The sequence below is a fragment of the Corvus moneduloides genome, chromosome 14 (assembly GCF_009650955.1).
Source record: "Corvus moneduloides isolate bCorMon1 chromosome 14, bCorMon1.pri, whole genome shotgun sequence".
Lineage (NCBI taxonomy): Eukaryota > Metazoa > Chordata > Aves > Passeriformes > Corvidae > Corvus > Corvus moneduloides.
Genome location: NC_045489.1, coordinates 17,363,143 through 17,379,412, shown reverse-complemented (window position 1 = coordinate 17,379,412; position 16,270 = coordinate 17,363,143). Strand labels below are relative to the sequence as shown.

General features: G+C 54.3%; 1 protein-coding gene and 1 long non-coding RNA gene across 3 annotated transcripts in view; one reads left to right on the top strand and one right to left on the bottom strand.

The window, feature by feature from the left end:
* The window catches only part of LOC116451009 (gamma-aminobutyric acid receptor subunit beta-4), a 70,809-nt gene extending 65,668 nt beyond the window's left edge, over positions 1 to 5,141 (bottom strand). For both annotated transcript variants that reach the window (XM_032124100.1, XM_032124101.1), the window contains exons 1-2: positions 4,844 to 5,141; positions 923 to 1,011 (exon numbers count right to left, since the gene is read on the bottom strand). In XM_032124100.1, coding sequence (XP_031979991.1) covers positions 923 to 1,011; positions 4,844 to 4,923 — 169 coding nt within the window. In that variant the 5' untranslated portion in view covers positions 4,924 to 5,141. The remainder of the gene's footprint in view (positions 1 to 922; positions 1,012 to 4,843) is intronic.
* On the top strand, positions 5,071 to 7,142 carry LOC116451010. Its single transcript, XR_004243042.1, has 2 exons — positions 5,071 to 5,267; positions 6,607 to 7,142. It is a non-coding gene; the product is annotated as an uncharacterized LOC116451010 (long non-coding RNA).
* Positions 7,143 to 16,270: the final 9,128 nt, after the last annotated feature.

Here is a 16,270-nt window from a genome sequence, read left to right as displayed (position 1 = left end):
GCTATGGATCAGCCCTGTTGGGTGAGAAGTCCTCCTTTGAACCACCAAATATTTGGCCTCTCTTCTCCTAGAGGCACGAGCCTGTTTCCCATCAGTCCTATGGAGAGGGACACCTCGGTGTGCAGCTGTCCTCCTGTGGGCTGAACATCCCTCAACCCCACACATCTCCTCACGAGGAGGAAATAGCATTGCCCAAAAACTACCTAAAACAGCCAAGCTTGGCAGGTTGAGATCAGAAGTCCTCAATCCCCCTCCCTGTGCAGTCAGCTGTGCCTCTCCACTGAAGAAATGGACCTCAACCAGACCTGGGAACATGGCAGTACCCAAAGGTTTTCCACGTTTCATCTCCACCAGGCCTTTGTGGTTCTCCTGTTTGCTCACAGGAGCCAAGAGAGGAATTGCAGATCCTTGCAGCTCCTACTGAATGGCAGTCAGGCCACCAGCTCCCCAGGGACTATTTTATCCCACACTGTTGCTGAGGGGGCAGCCTTGCAGGCCAACCAACAGCCCCACCAGCAATCACCTGGACCCTCTGCAGGGAAAAGAGCCAAAATATGTGGCATTGGGAGCAGAAATGGAGGAAGGATGACTTGTTGGCTGTGATGGAGGAAAGCTTGGAGTCAAGGAAGAGCTGAGTGTCTCTGCCGTGGCAAAATATCCCCAGAAACGTCACACCACGGACACCCAAGCTGTCTGCAGAGATGGGTGATGCTGGAAGGAGAGGAGCCAGTGAGGGGAGAAGGAAAAGCAGGAGGGGTGAAAGAACTGGGAGGGAGAAGGCAACAAGGACATGAGGGCTGGGGTTGAAGAGGTCTGGTGGGAGCACTCCCTGGGGTCTGTGCGTGCTGTGAGTGGCCGAGGTGCCAGCACAGACACACAGAGCAGCCCCTGCCCCGCTGCCCGCGGCCGGCCCTCTCCGTACCTCCAAAGTCAGGCCTGAGGCGGACGTCATAGCCCTTCAGCAGTTTGTCCACAATCTCTTTCACCACAGAAATATTTCCAGTGGAGGGGCTGAAAGACAAAAGAAGAGAGTCCTCGTCATCCCGTGTGGCACCAGGCACCTCAGCATCCTTCAGAGCACCTCAGCCATGGGCAGAGCCTCTCTGCTTTCTCTCTCACTCGTGTTTTCTGTCCTTGGCACAGCTCTCAGCCCCCCAGCTTCCCACAAGCCCCACACAGGCCCCTACCAGGGCCCCTAAGCCATCCTGGGAGGTGACTCAGAAGTGTCGGCAGTGTTCTGGCTCCTCTTCTGCAGCTCACCCCGACTCCAGGGTACCCCAAGCCCCATCCCTTGCTACTCCCTCTGGTGTAGGCACCCCAGGGGTCCGCCTGCTGCCCCCCTCAATGAGCACACTCTCTCTGGCCACTGACCCACACACCTGGGGGGCTTCACTGTGCCCTGCCCACAGAGGGGTGCACAGACACGCACAGGCAGAAATTGTCCTTTCTGTCCCCCTGGGCTGTGTGTGGGGCAGCTGCAGCCTCTCTCTCGCAGGTCTTACTCCCCTTCCTCAGCCACACTGGGCTCTTGCTCTGGGTCTTACATCACCCAGCACAGACCTGGCATGTCCCAAGGTCCCCACTACACAAGTGGCCCCCAGCAGGCACCCTGCACTGTCACACACCCCAGTGCCTCTGCTTCTCACTGCACCCAGGGGTTTCTTCAGATTATTGAAGCAAACGAGGAAACAATGCTCCTTTTTCTCCTGTGGCCTCAATATACAGCTGATCTTTGCCGTGTAAAAATTCGGTTTCTGTCACTCAGCATCACCGTGACTTCTTAGCAACGCAGATCAAGAGGCAGAGACAGGGAAGGGGAGTCCATCTTCCCCTCTGTGTGCCAGAGCAGCAATCCTTTCCCTCCCAACCCTTTAACCTGCACACAGAGGGGGGCAGATGTCCTCCCTGACACCAATCCAGCCATCACAGCGAGAAGGGAGTTCCTTCTAAAATCAGCCCAAGAGCCAAACCAAAACTGAAGGTGGGAAACCAGAAAGCAGGGCATGCTAAAAACATTGGACCTATTCAGTGCCGCGGGGTAGATCAGGTTTTCTGCCTGAATAGCCAGCCTCTGTGCCACCCTCGTCCCCTGCTTTGCATGAGAATGCAGACCCTGCCGCTGACAACTGCTGCTCTTTGCAGTCACCCACCACAACAGCATGTCTCCCTGTCAACACCGCCTCCCACATCCATCCAAGTCAACCTGGAAAGCTGCACCACGGCACTGCCTCTGCCTGGCCGGACAGCGGGGCTGGCGCTGAGCATGTCCGTGTGTCTACACACAGAGACAGACAGACAGACAGGCGTGCTCTCCTGGCTGCACGGAGGGTGTAGGGACTCCCTGCCGGTGCACACAGACACACAGACACGGGAGAGCACTGGGTGCAGCTACAGAACGTGCACAGATGTGTGTGACCACATCCCAGCCAGGGGCTGGAGGTGACTGGAGGTGACTGGAGGTGATGGTGGGTGCAGACCTTGCTCTGCTGGGTTGTGATGAGGCACTGGGCTGTGGACACGATTTATGAGGAACACAGAAGTGAGTGTTTGTGGGTGCCTGAGGCTGGGTTCCCCGGTGCCCAGACTCTCCCTAGGGGTGTGGGTGGAGGTGTGTAGGACCCCCTGGGAGCCTGGGCATGTCTCAGGGCTCTGGATGTGCAGGGATTTCTCAACAGGACAAGGATGTGCAGATGTGAGACAGCACTCAGGCCCAGCTCTGGTGCATGGACAACCAACGAGCCCTTGTGCTGGCAGGGGAAGGGGGCTGAGCTCCAGTCCTGAGCATGCTGCTGAGAGTGGTACAGCTCCTCCTTGCACGGCTTTGATCACTGGGAAAAGGCCAGAGAGGTGTGTGCAGGTGGGCATTTTCACAACACCGTGTCCAGGCTTGCAAGGTCCGCTTGCACCTGAGGATTTCCTTGCAGGTGTGTGAGGTTTTGCAGCATGCAAAACACAGTCCTGTCACTGAGGACTGAGAGTGTGCACCAGCATTTGTTCACCTCTAGACAGCCATTCCTAGGTACACAGATTTCCGTAGTCGTAATATGGACACTGTGCATTTCTCAAGGGATTTAGACACCTCTGTTTGGCTTCCTACAGGGCATAAACTCAGGAATCTGCGTTACCCCCTTAATATAGGCAGGGAAATTGAAGTAGAGACAGCAAACAATGTGTCAGGGGCCCTGCAGAAAGGGGCAGAGTGGGAAGAGGGCTATGGGGACTCTTTCCTCCTCATCAGCTACAAGTTGGCCTAGTGAGGGAATAAACCGACATCATGATTAAGGACAAGGTCTTTTGCTTCCCAGTGCTCCCTTTGATCCAAAAAGCCGCATCCCTCCCACTGAGGAGGCGAGCCGTGCATTTGCCCAGCTGTGGGCGAGCAGCTGCATGTCAGTGCTATTCCTGGCAAATGTGGGTCTGCATCCGCTCAGGGAGCACGTACAGCCAGCCTGTGAACTGAATTCCGGAGTGCTGTGTCCCTGATTCTGTGTCAGTGGGCATGTGCTTTGCATATCCACGTACACTTGCAGCCAAACATCTCCATACCAGCACCCCGTGCTGCTGGCTGGGGTGTGTAGGAGTAGCTGGAGGCTCGTGCACATGGAGAGTGTTTTGTCTCCGAGCTGTGCACGGATCCACACGCAGACTACGGGTGAAAATCAGTCCTGGACACACAAACACACATGCAAGGGCACACGTCTGAGCAAAGGGGGTTGCCGTGGGCTTTAAATGTCACACATTTGCTTGGGCAGTGCCTCCCGAGCTGCCTGCGTGTGTGTCCCCACACAGCGGGACCACGCATGAATGGTGTGGGCAAGGTGGGCGCGCGCCTGCGCGTGTGCGTGTTTATAACTATGGGAACACAAATCTGGGCATCCACAGCCCTGCAAGGACCTGCATGTGTGCGTCGGGAGCGCGCTGCTCCCCGTGCATGGCTGAGCAGGGAGACGCCGCAGCTCCCCCCCGCCAGCGCGCACGGACAGGCGCACCTGCCCGCAGGTGTGCGGAGGGACGGAGGGAGGGCGAGCACGGCAGGCAGCGCTGCTCCCGTGCGGGAGAGCAGCGGAGGAGCGAGCAAACAGGTGTGCTCCGCACACCTTGGCCAGGCTGGATGGGCGCCCGCACCTCCGGAGCGCTGCGAGCGCTCCGGGCATGGCCCAGGAATAGCTGCAGCCTGAGCAGGCAGGGGATGGGTGCCAGCAGTGCCCCGGTGCCCCGCAGGGCAGGTGAAGCTGCGCGCTGTCGGTGCGGAGTGACCCGCGGGCGGGCGCGCCCGGGCGGGCACGGATGGCTGCGCACACGCAGGGACGGATCCGGATGGATGGCACCCACGGAGGAGGGTGTTGCGTGCCATAAATCTGCGCGGAGGCACGGCCGTGGGCATCGCCCCCGGAGCTCCGCAGAGCCGGGGCTGTGGCACAGCGCAGCTCGCTCGGATGAGAGCGTGGCTGCGTGTGCAGGCTCGGGCACGGCCAAGGCAGCCTGTGCCGGGTGCGTAGCGCAGCTCCGGGGCTCCGGCGGCTCCTGCGGGCACCATGTTCCCCAGCAAAACCCTTCGTTTGGCCATTTTCCCCCGGGTTGGGGAGGGGGACACACACACACACGCGCGCTGCGAGGTGGGCTCCGTCCGCAGAGTCTGCTCCGTATCTCATGTATGAGCATCCCTCCTCCCCCCTGAAGGACAGGAGCTGGGGAATAACAATAGCAGACGGCAGGGGAAGCGATTTGGGGAAAGAACCCCCTCCCCTTTCCCACATCCAGATGGATGGAGAAAACCCCAAACAAGACAAGCAAGCGCTGTGCCAGCCCCCCTGTCCCTGCAGCCTGGGATCGCAATCCTTACCTTTGCGCACAGCAGGCGAGACAAAGAGCTGCTAAAGCAGAGACAATTCCACTCAATCTGTCTGCCTGAAATGTCCACATTTCCACAAAGACGAAGGATGAAAAAAAAAATCTTTGGAGGGGAGGGGAAGGAAAGATGGATCTTCTGAAATCCCCCTCCAAAAAAAGGGGGGGAGGGAAAAAAGAAACCAACCCCCCCCCCAGTTAATGATTTCCTAGGGAAAAAGAATAATGACAAAAAACTAAAAAATGAGGGGGAAAAATACCCCCCCACTCCTTCAGTGCCAGTCAAAGAATTCGTTTCTTCTTCCTTTCAGCATCCTCTCAACAAGAGACATCCTCTGGCAATGGAGAAAATCCCAAGAGAAAGAAAAATAAAATGCCCCCAAAATGGGTTCAGCAAAATGTGAAATCGAATCTCACAGGTACGCGGCAGAAGAAGAAGAAGAAGAAGGAAAAAATTACAAAAAAAAAAAAAAAGAGAAAAGAAAAAGAAAAAAAACAACTCAGTGTCCCCTGAGCACTCCACTTGGATTATTTTTCCTCCTGCTCTTTTGCCATCCGGTTCTGCAGATGTTGCATGGCTCCTGCTACCCACCTTCAGCGAGGAGGAGGAGGAGAAAGAGCGTGTGTGTGTGTGTGTGTGTGTGTGAGAGAGAGAGAGAGAGAGAGAGGGAGGACGTGTGAGTTTTCGAGCAATATGATTTTATTCTGGATTTTACCTACTTGCTCCCCCTTCCTCTTTATTTTCCGAGGGGGGAAAGGGAAGCCACGCAGCCCCACTGTGCAGGTATTTTATTTTAGGGAAATCTCAGGCTCGTCACTTGGGAGGTTTGGGGCTTTTTGTGAAAAGGCTGAAAAAAAAAAAAAATAGGGAAAACCAAATGCAGCCCGGTAAATAATAATACAAAAAAATACATATATGCATGTGTAGCAAATAAATAAATCCCTGTCTGCCGAAAGCGCTGCTCTCGCAGGGAGGGCTGGATGCCTCCCTAGCGCTGTTGCCGCAGCTCCTGTGGAGTTTTGCTGCTCATTGCAAAGTCACAAGAGGAGGGGAGGAGAGAGGGAGTTTGTGGCTGGGGAGGGGGACTCTCCGGACAAATTGGGATCCTGACGTCATGGCTGACAACATTAACCCCTGCTGGCTTGCAGAGGGGATGGATGAGCGTTTTTGCTGTGGTGGATTTTTGGGGTTTTTCCCCCAGGGAGGTGGGGGGGGGGGAGATGATGGGAAAGGTGATGGCATTTTGGCAAGCCGGGGGCTGTGCCTGGGCAAGGGTGGCTCAGCTGCGAGCGCTGATGGGTGCTGTGGTTGCCTGAAACACTGTCATCAGCACAGGCTGAGCTTCCTCCTGCAGCCACTGAGATAAAAAATAAGGGGATTTACTCAGAATGTCTCCATGCCACAGAGCAGAGTGGCCTGGTGGCCTCCTCCTGGGGCACTGGGGAAGATCTGGAGGCTCTGGTGGGGCTGGAGACTACCCCGGGCTGGGGAAGCCCAGTTCAGGAGGGATGCTTAGCTCTCCCTGAAGGATGCTGCGTTATGCATACAATGGAGTTTGTGAGAAAAGGGAGCCTGAACTTCCAGAAATGCTGCTGGTGCTGGGGCTTTGCCTGCTGGAATGGCAACAGCCATTGAAATCCTCACAGTCTCCTGTGCACCAGCCTCTGATCTTGGCCTTAAAAAAGTAATATAATTAAGGAATTCGACATCAGGCATGCAGTAATGTACTACCATGAAGGATTTTTTTTTTTTCCTAGGAAAAAGAAGAGATCCAGCAGCATTTTAAATGCAGAGCAGAAGCCATGGCTCCAGGAGGAAACATCCAAGCTCTCACCACCCTGGATGCGATCTCCTCTGCAGCTGCCTGGCAGCCTAGAGCAGCCCCTCTGAGCAGATAAGTCCTGGTTTGCACCTGTGTCTCCAAAGCCCTCTGGGACAAGGGAGCAGAATGTGTCACTGCAGCTGGGCAGGACCAGGTCCAGAATGCCTCTGAAGGGGCACAAGGCAATGTCCAGCAGCCACCGAGCAGCTCCTCTGTCCTGCCCTTCCCTGCAGAGAGATCTGCCCAGCCCAGCCTGGAAGAATCCTTCTCTCTGGAGTTCCTAATGCTCCTTTCCCTCATGCTTGGCTTGGCTCTACATGGTTTCCTCATCAGAGGCACGCCACAGATCGTGTGCTCCCAATCTCCTTCTCCCAAAAAGCGCGGTGGCGAGTGACCTTTCTGAAGAGCTTCCCCCTTGCAGGCCAGGCTGGGCTGTTGCACTGCAGAGACATTAAACCAAGGAAAAGCTGAGTGGTGTGCTGTCCTGTCCTGGTGTCGCTGCAGGGAGGTCCTGGGGGCAGTGAACCTGTGGGGCTTGTGGGGAAAAAGGAAGGCTCAGGGAAGGTTTAACATCTACAATGAGGCTGTGCTACAATGGGAGGGGATAAGATCTTCCCACCTGCTGCTGAGGCTGGTGGAAAAGGTTCTCTGCTTGGTTTAGCGTCCAGACCACCCCTGCTTGTCCAGACTTAAGCAAATTAAGCTCAGAGCAGTGATCTCCACTGCCTTGTCAAAGCCCAAAGCAGGTAAGTGGCACTTGTCACATGCCGGTGAATGTGTCTGCCCGTGTGGACTTTCACTGCAGGCCACTCACTGTGGCCTCCCACAGGGAATCCAGGGTGTGGGGACTCCACCAGGACACCCAGCTGTGGCTGGTGATATTTCACTGCATCACAGCCCAGAACGAGCCTGTCTGCCTGGGCTCCCAGTGCTGCCCGACCACTGTGCCCTCAGGTTGCTCCTGGGCTTCCACACGCCCGATGTCACAAGCAATTCATGCTTTGCCAGCCCCCCCCCAGGAGTTTGTGGCTCCCTGATTCCTGTGGCTGAGAGGTCCATGGGAGGTGAGCCAAAGCAATAGAGTTTCTCCAAAATCCTGTTGAAGAACAGGAACCAGCCCAGCAGATCTGGACCTGCAAGATGTCCCTGTGTGCCCATGCAGCACCAGGATCCCTGAGCCCAGGGTGAGCTGCCTGGTGCCATCAGGTGCTGGCTGTTGTACAGGTCCAGCATTTACCTCCTGTGCTGCTGCCGGCCCACAGAGCTCCCAACAGCAGTGACTTTCTGAAGCACTTTTTCTGATTGAATCTGCTGGGCACCAGGGAGGAGCTCTTGGGGAGATGAGAAGCATTTGCCTCCTGGCACCAGAGGCCCCGTTTAGCCCTGCCCGGTCCCTTTCCATTCTGGCCCCTTTGCTCTGCTCTCTCCCACCAGCTATGATTGCATGATGTTACTGGCAGGAAAGGTAAGTGGAAAGCAAATGTCAGAGGCATACATGAAGAGGAAAAATTATGCTCACAAATGGTGACATTTGTGCTTGCAAGTTCACCCAGTCGGGAGCAGAAACCGCGTCACACGAATTATCTGACCACTCAGCCACAACGGGAAACTTTGGAAAAGCTGACTGCTTGGCAGGGAATGCATCCAAAGGAGCTGTTGTGTGCTCCTCAATAACCCACCTGGAGCCACGTTCTGGAATAAAGGACCGCTCTGGAGTTAGTCACCCCTCTCTGCTGGGTCTCAGGAAGGCTGATCACAGTGGTGCATGACCATGCTCACTGAGGGGATTGTTCCTTGCCCCCTGGAAGATGGGCATCCTCAAGCCCATCTCAGCACCCCAAATGCTGTGTCTCCCTTCCCTGCTAGGGGCTCTCTGCTCTCCAGTGAGGGCCCAGTGATGGGTTTTTCAGAAGTTCACATTCTGAGCCTGCAAATGTCTGTGAGAGGCTGCTGGAGATGCCATGCTGTGGCTGTAACCACCCTGCAGAGGCCACGGAGCATCGTGTTCATGGCCATTTGCTGTCCTCCACTATGAAATCACTCCTTTTCACTCTTCTCTTACTTGTTGCTCTGCTGCACAACCTCCACACCCTGGTGTCCCTTCTTATCCTGTGGCCACTGCTGACTCCAAGCCCCAAGTGCTGCTTTTCTCAAGGGCTTGCCATCAAGGTGAAAAATCTCCCTCATCCCCTCTCCCAGCCAGCTGGAGAGCTGGCTCTTCTGTCCAGCCAACAATTCCCAGCACAAGATGGTTGTTCTTCTAAAGCAGGAAAAGGACAAGAGTGGAGAAAGCAAAAGAACTTTTGTTAAACCAGAGATGTAATGAAAGTCCTGCAGAAAAGGAGAAAATACTGTCTTAGAGCTGGCATTTTGGTGTAGAAGGTAGAAAACAGCCTGAAAGTAAATGAAGTGCACCTCATGAGGTGGAAATAGAGACAAGCAGAGGCCAGGGGAGTTTTGTCACCTAGCCTAGCACACAGCCTCTGTCTCCTGCTGCAGCTGCATCCAGGACTGAGCTCACCAGGTCAAAGAGCCTTTGCAATTCCAGTCCCAGGTTCCTGCAGGAAAGGTTTCCCTCAAGTTGTCCTACAGGACAAGTGCTCCATCATCAACCACAGTGCCATCTAAACTCCCCCAGGTGCTGACAAGGAAAGACCACAGGTCACAGCCCTCATGGACTGGTGGGGCTGACAGCTACCAGCAATGGCTTGGGCAGCTGTGACTCCTGTTTTGGAGACTCTGCATCCTCTGATTCACAAATGCCTCTCTGCTTGGACACACCATGTGCTGGATGTTACATATTCCCGAGGAAATGCCTCAGAGTGCACTCACAGGGTCTTTGTCGAGTTAAAGATCCTTCACCACTTTGCAAGGTAGTGCAGACTGGTCCAGAGGAAGAGGAAATGTTGACCATTCTTATGAACTGTGAATGGAGGAAATGATGAGCAGGATTTGCCTGCAGTCCTGTGTGTCCTGTGCGCTCAAATCTCTTTAAGTGGATCAGGGAAAGGGTGGTGGGAAAGGAGAAAGGATTGTCCATGGAGGCGAGTTCATGCACCACCTCCCATTCCAGCCTGTCTTTAAGCTTAGGAGGCTGCAGACAATGTTTAGGTTGGGTTTTCCTTCACTCGAGGAGTGCTCTGGCCGAGCAAAGGTGCTTTGGTTCTGAGAGTGCAGAAGTGCTGTGCTGGCTGTGGTTGTTGATAGCTGTGGTTGCTGAGGATTAGCTCTTGTGCCTACAATGAGAGAACATCACTCCCAACGCCACAGCCTCCTCCTGCCATGCACAGACAGCCTGCAGGGTGACAGTGACACCATGCTGAGCCTGGGGCAGGAGGACAGCCTGCTGCAGCCACACCCGAGGCGGGCCATGGGGAAGGCAGCCTCAGGGCTGAGGTGTGAATCCATCCCCTGGGTGCTGAGGGATGCAGAGCCCCAGCCCCGTGAATCCGTGTCTGTCTGTAGGTCCCCTGGCTGATTTTCTCTTTGTGCTTCCATGGTGGTGCTCAGGAGGAGCAGTGATGCCCCTTGGGACTGGCACTTCTGATCATGTTATGACCGGCAGTGTGAAGGGCACAAGGCAAGGAAAAGGCCCTTTGGCCCCTGCAGACAGTTAAGAAGTGCCAAAAGATGCCTCCCTGCTCATCACTGTCAGTGATGGGATCTGTTCTGGCACTGAGGGCTGGGCCCATGTGCCCCATTAGGCCTTCCCATCTCAGAGGGTGCAGCACCTCTCACTCCTAGGGATGCTCCTTCCCACCTGTGCCAGCAGAGAGTCCCATTCTGAGTCAGAGCTCCTGGTCTGAGTCATGGAGCTACAACAAAAACATCTGGAAGCAGCAGCGGAATGGATTACAAGGATCTAGGTAAAAAATTCCACTCCTGACCACCACATGGAGGTGAGGATGGTTTCAGCTCCTCTTTCTCCCTCTGTCCCCACAACTCTCCCGTCCCGAGGAGGGCCAGGGCTCAGCACCAGCACCCAGGAGGCAGGAGGAGCTGAGAAGCCCAGCTGCTGGTCCCTGCTGGCTGCAGGGACAATGTGTTCCCAGAGCAGGTGCCACCTGCCTCCTCCAAAAGCCCTGCAGCATCCACCACCTGCGCCAGGGGACACTGCAAAGGTGACAAGAGAGGGTCCCTGGCGACACCTGCACTCCATTCTTCTGTCAGCCTCTGGGGGTCAGGCCCAGATCTCCTGGAGTCCTCCTGTGTGTTTATCCCGTGACAAAGCTCATGGTGTGTCCTGCACAGGCAATGCCCCTTCCTCCAGGTCACGGATGGATTAAATTGGACGGGACTGGGGCCAGTAGTGACCCCTGGGAAACAGCACCAGTTACAGGCCTCCAGCTGGACTCTGTGCCACCATCAGAACCCTCTGAGCTCTGCCACTCAGCCAGTTCTCAACCCACTGCCCAATCTCAACCCCTCGATCTCCCCACCCTCACTACGAGGATCTTGTGGGAGAGTGTCAGAAACTCTGCTGAAGTCAGGGCAGACAGGAACCACTGCTCTCCCCTCATCCACCCAGCCATTCCAACCCCGAAGGCTATCAGATTGGTCAAGCATGATTTCCCCTTGCTGAACCCATGTTGACTACTCCTGGTAACCTTCTCTTCCTCCACATGCGTGGAGATGACATTCAGGATGAGCTGTTCCATAACCTTTCCAGGGATGGAGCTGAGCCTGACTGGCCTGTAGTTCCCTGGGTCCTCTTCCGTGCCCTTTTTGAGGACTGGAGTGACTGGGCTTTTCTCCAGGCCTCAGGTACCTCTCCTGTTCCCCCTGACCTGTAACTGTGATGAGATTATGGCTCTGTGACCACACAGAGATCTCTAAATCTTCTTGTTTATCCCCCATGCCATGTGCATTGGTGCACAGGCATTTCAGAGAGCTAATGGAGCATGAACGTTTCCAATAAAGGGTGCAAGAGGAACCCCTAACCTGTCAATCTATACCCTTCCAGTGTCACACGGTGCCAGGGAGCTGCTCTGCTCAGTTGCTTCCCTGGAGCAGATCAGGACCCCCTTAACCATGTTCTGGATCAATAGGTCCCCACTGGTAGTGCCCCATTCCCAGCTGGGAGGTTTCTGTCTTCCCAAATTTGGTCTCTCTCGGTTTTGACTGGACACCTAAGCCAACTTGCAGGCTTCTTTCTGTGGTGGAGGCACTGCTGAGTCCAGCTTTCAGTGTGGAGATGCAGGAGGACACATGCAAAATGTGCTTTCTGAAGGCATGTCCAGCTCTGGGAGAGGTGTGCTTCCTTCCTCTAGCACTCCTCCTGCCCAGGACAGGGCATTTGCAACACATTCCCACTGGGAACACCTTGTGTGCCCCTCCTTAGCTCAGCATTTCATGTGGGATAATTCACATGGGCTTTTCCATGGTGCTTAACCACTGCAGTGGTTGCAGGAGGCTTTGGCTGACAGCTCTAAACAGGTGGCTGAGCGCTGAGTGACTTTTATGACCTGAAAAGGGTGATAATTGTGCCAAAATTTGCTCTCAGGAGTGTTATATGGCTGTCATGAAATGCAGTTTGTGCATTATGGGTTGGGAGACAGTGAGACGTGTCCTGCTCCTGAGATGGATCTGACAGTCCATCAGCCCGCTGACAACAAGCAATCTCAGGTCATGCCTCAACTTCTGGAGCCAGTTCAGCATTTGGAGCTGGGAAAACAGAACTCCTGTGTAATTACACAGCCCTGTGCAGCCTGAGGGTGGGACAGCTGTTCAACAATTCCCTGTGGGAGACAAGGATCATACCAGGGTTTCCCACCACTCCAAGTGGGGCTGTGCCCGGAGGGAGCCACTGCTTTCCAACAAAACTCAGTGTGTGACTTCCCAAGTGCCAAACTGGCAGATGGGGAGGTGAAGAGAGGAGCTGCAGCTCCTCCAGTGACTGCTGGAGACCCCTCAGACCTGCCAGCGAGGCAGGTGAGGTCCCTCTCTGGAAGAGTAGGAGAAAAATCCCCTGTATCTGCAGTTTGTTTGGGAGCTTGGGAGTGCAATCCATGTGATGCTGCGTTGCCTGGCAACAGGCCGAGAGTGATGGAGCACAGGGCAGGTCTTCTCCAGGCTGGGGAGCAGCAGCTCCAGGCACGGTGGCTGCCTGTGCATGTGCAGGGAGCTGAGGGAAGGGGGAGAGGGACTTGGAGTGAAGACACGATCACAAAAACATACGGAGAACCAAGAGGGAGATAAAAGTCTAACTGAGGGGAGGAAGAAAGAGAGAAGTCAGGGAGGGGAAAGGGAAAGGAGAGCCCAGAGAGGACACCTGGCCACTCAAGGAGCTGCAAAGACTCCTGGCTGTCACCTCCCAGGGACAGCTGCTGTCTCTCCTCAGGTGTGTCCCAGCTTTGACATAAGAACTGCAGGAAAATGCAGTTCTCCTCTGAGCACCTGTAGTGACTCTTCACCTCTGAAGGATTCATTCCCACAGTCCTGCTGCCCTCACAACCTCAGACAAGTCTGGAAGAGGAGTGCACTGATTTGGGCTGAGGGAACTGTTCTGAGCAGTGATCATCCACACAAGGCTGCACTGGGAATGGCACCAGCTCCCAGAGAAATCCCTGGGAGGGTCCCACTCCCAGTTAAACTGTTTTGAGGGGGCACTTGGGCTAAGGGGTCAGGCAGGGTCAGCACAGAGATTGTGAATCTAAGCTTAATTTCCTTTCCCTGGAAATAATAATAAGAATTTTTAAAACAAGAAAGAAAATTAAAAGAGAGAGAGAAAGAGAAGGAAGGAAGGAATTCGGAAGGAAGGAATTCGGAAGGAATTCGGAAGGAATTCGGAAGGAAGGAAGGAAGGAAGGAAGGAAGGAAGGGAGGAAAGAACAGGGCAAATGACATGCAAAGCAGGTGGTTTCCATCCATACTAAATACTTTTGGTCTCAAAATCCCTCTCAGAGCCACAGATCTCCCTGTACATCTGTCCTTGCATTTGCATCCAGAGCAGAGGGGACCCCCTGCCAGACATCCCCAAGAAATTTATTGAAGTGCTGTTTTGCCCCACACACAAGGTTTCCCCAGACCTCTCTGCTCACATTTCAGCTCATTTTCATCACTAAATCAGGGTGGAGGCTGAGCTCAACCCTCCACACCACTCCCCTGCACCAAAACTGCCCCTGCACAGAGCACATCGCAGAAAATGACATCTCCATCCCTTTGGCCACCCTCTGGCTTCCCCTTTTGCTGTTTGAGCCTACCCACACCATCCCACAGTGTCCTCAGGAGGAGGAATTCTTCCCTGTTTCCTCTGGGACACAAAACCCAGGGTATTCTGTTCACACTCACACGGTGAGGGAGCAGTGGGGTTGTGATGGACTGTGATTTCCCCGTGCTGAGCTCGAGAGTCTTCATAATTAGAACTTTTACCTCGGTACTTTCCATTTTGGTGTTTTTTCACCCAGTCTGACTATAAACACTGCTGTAACAGGACTTTGACCTGGCAGGAAACTCCAAATACAGCAGTTAATTCATCCCAATTTGAAAAGACGAGCAAAAAATACTTTATCTAAGCACAGCTGCTCCTGAAATGTCAGGATAAAGTTTTGTTTTAGCTGTACCTTCCTTGTCATTTATAATGGGAGGCAATACTAAATTTACCCTGATAAGTACTGCAACACTCATCAGAACAAAGCCTATTACAATTTTCTGTCATGAGTACGGAGGGAAAAAATAATTCTCTCTCTGCAGAACATCTCCACTTTGTACCGTGTTTTCTGAGAAAATTAATTCTCTTGCTCTCTCTTTAAAAATTCAGGCTCAGCACAGCACCTGGGAGCAGCAGGTGAGCTCTCCTTCCTGGGAGATGGTGCTCCTTGCAGGGTGAAGCAGCTGGAGCCCAGGACGTGCTCTGGTCACACTGGCTCTGTGTCAGCTGCACTGCTGACCACGGCTGTCCTTGCCTCAGCTTCCCAAGGAAAATCAAGTTTTCTTTTAAAGAGTAACACTCACAAAATCTGGACAGAGGAAGGTTGCAACGTGTTCCCAGTGAATCCTCTCCCAGCCATGCCCGTAGCAGGCTGCTGTCCCACTCAGTCCACTGCCTTTTCCCAGGCAGAGCTATCTGTAATTGAAGCAATAGCTGAAACATCTGATTTTCCACCACCCAACACCTCCTGCTGCAGCTAGCACCAGCCTAAAGTGAGGGAATAAAGAGACATAACACTTCACTAACATGCTACATTTGCTTTTTGCCGGTGCCAGCTGCTGCAGAAAGTGGTGGGGAGTGAGTTGAAGCTGGAACAGGAGATTTTGGGAAGCTGTTGCCCTAAATCCAGGCCACATCTCACACAGAGTGACCCCAGGTGTGGATATAGGGGTGCAAGATTTCTCAGGGCATGCCTCTTTTTTCCTCACCAAAAGGTGCTTCTAATTATTTCTGTTCAGGCTCAAAACTGATGTTTTCTGTGCTCACCAAATCCATTGAGGGGAATGTTTCCATCTAGAGAAAGTCCATAGGGGAAATTAACTTTTCCAAGGAACCAGCAGGGAGGCGAGAGAACAAAGCAACTGGAGGGAGAAGTGTAAAGCACTCCTGCAAAGCTGCTGGGTGCAAACCTCCTCCAGGACGGGAAGGCAGCTTCCCTCATGAACGGAAAGCAGGAATGGCCACAGCGCTCAGCTTTCCTGTGGGATGTGCAGGGAGGGGCTTGCACCTCTGGGCTGGGCTGTGCTGGGACCCAGCAAACCCTAAACTCCCAGTTCCTGGGAACGCCACCTTTTTCTTTGCTTGCTTTGGTGTTTCTGGCCCTCATCCGCAACCCAAAATGCTGTAGGAGATGAGCAGGGGCTGGGCTAAAAGGCAGGCACGGTGTGGCCCCACAGAATCACACCACGGGCTGAGTTACACGTTTGGCTGGTCATGGTCTTCCACAGCCAGCAGCTACTCACAGTGGGCTTGCAGATATCAGTGGTGCATTTTTGCTCGTTTCTCTAACTGAATAAAAGCAAATCCCCCCCGCTGCCTTCCCTGGGGTCCCAAGGGAAGCCAGCTGCCGAGCCTAAAAACCCCACAGCTCAAGCTCAATTTAGGCCTTCGCAGCTTCTTGGGTCGTCTTTAAAGGAGGACGCAGCACACCACCATCCTCACTGGAGTGAGCTGACCTGTATTTCTGCTGTTCCCTTGCTCCAGTCTCTGCTCCCTGGAGCAGGGGAGGCTTTTCTTCCACGCTTGGAGAGGACAAAGCACTTGGGAGACAAAACCATAAGGGACAGGCTCCAGAAGCAAGGCCAGGGGCAAAGACAGAGCTGGATGCCTGTGTCCCCAGGGAACCTGCACCTGAGGTGCCTTAGCCAGCAACCACCCAGCAGAAGGAAGAGCTTCCAAGCCTGCTTCCCAGTCCCCCATCCCAGCCCCTGGCTGTGAAGCTGTTGCCCAGACTGCCAACACAATTTCTTCCAGCAGCAGCTGCCCAGCTTGCAGAGAAAACCGAACCAACAAATCGGTGATGCCAAGGCGTTAATCCGAGAAACACTGGTGGCAAGAGAGCTCTGGGGATCCAGTCCAACCTCCCCTCACACCGTGAGCCATCCAGCAGCACGGGACAGCCCTGATCCAAGGCGATTCCTGTTTTCCCAGGCTCGGGTAGGTGCTGGTT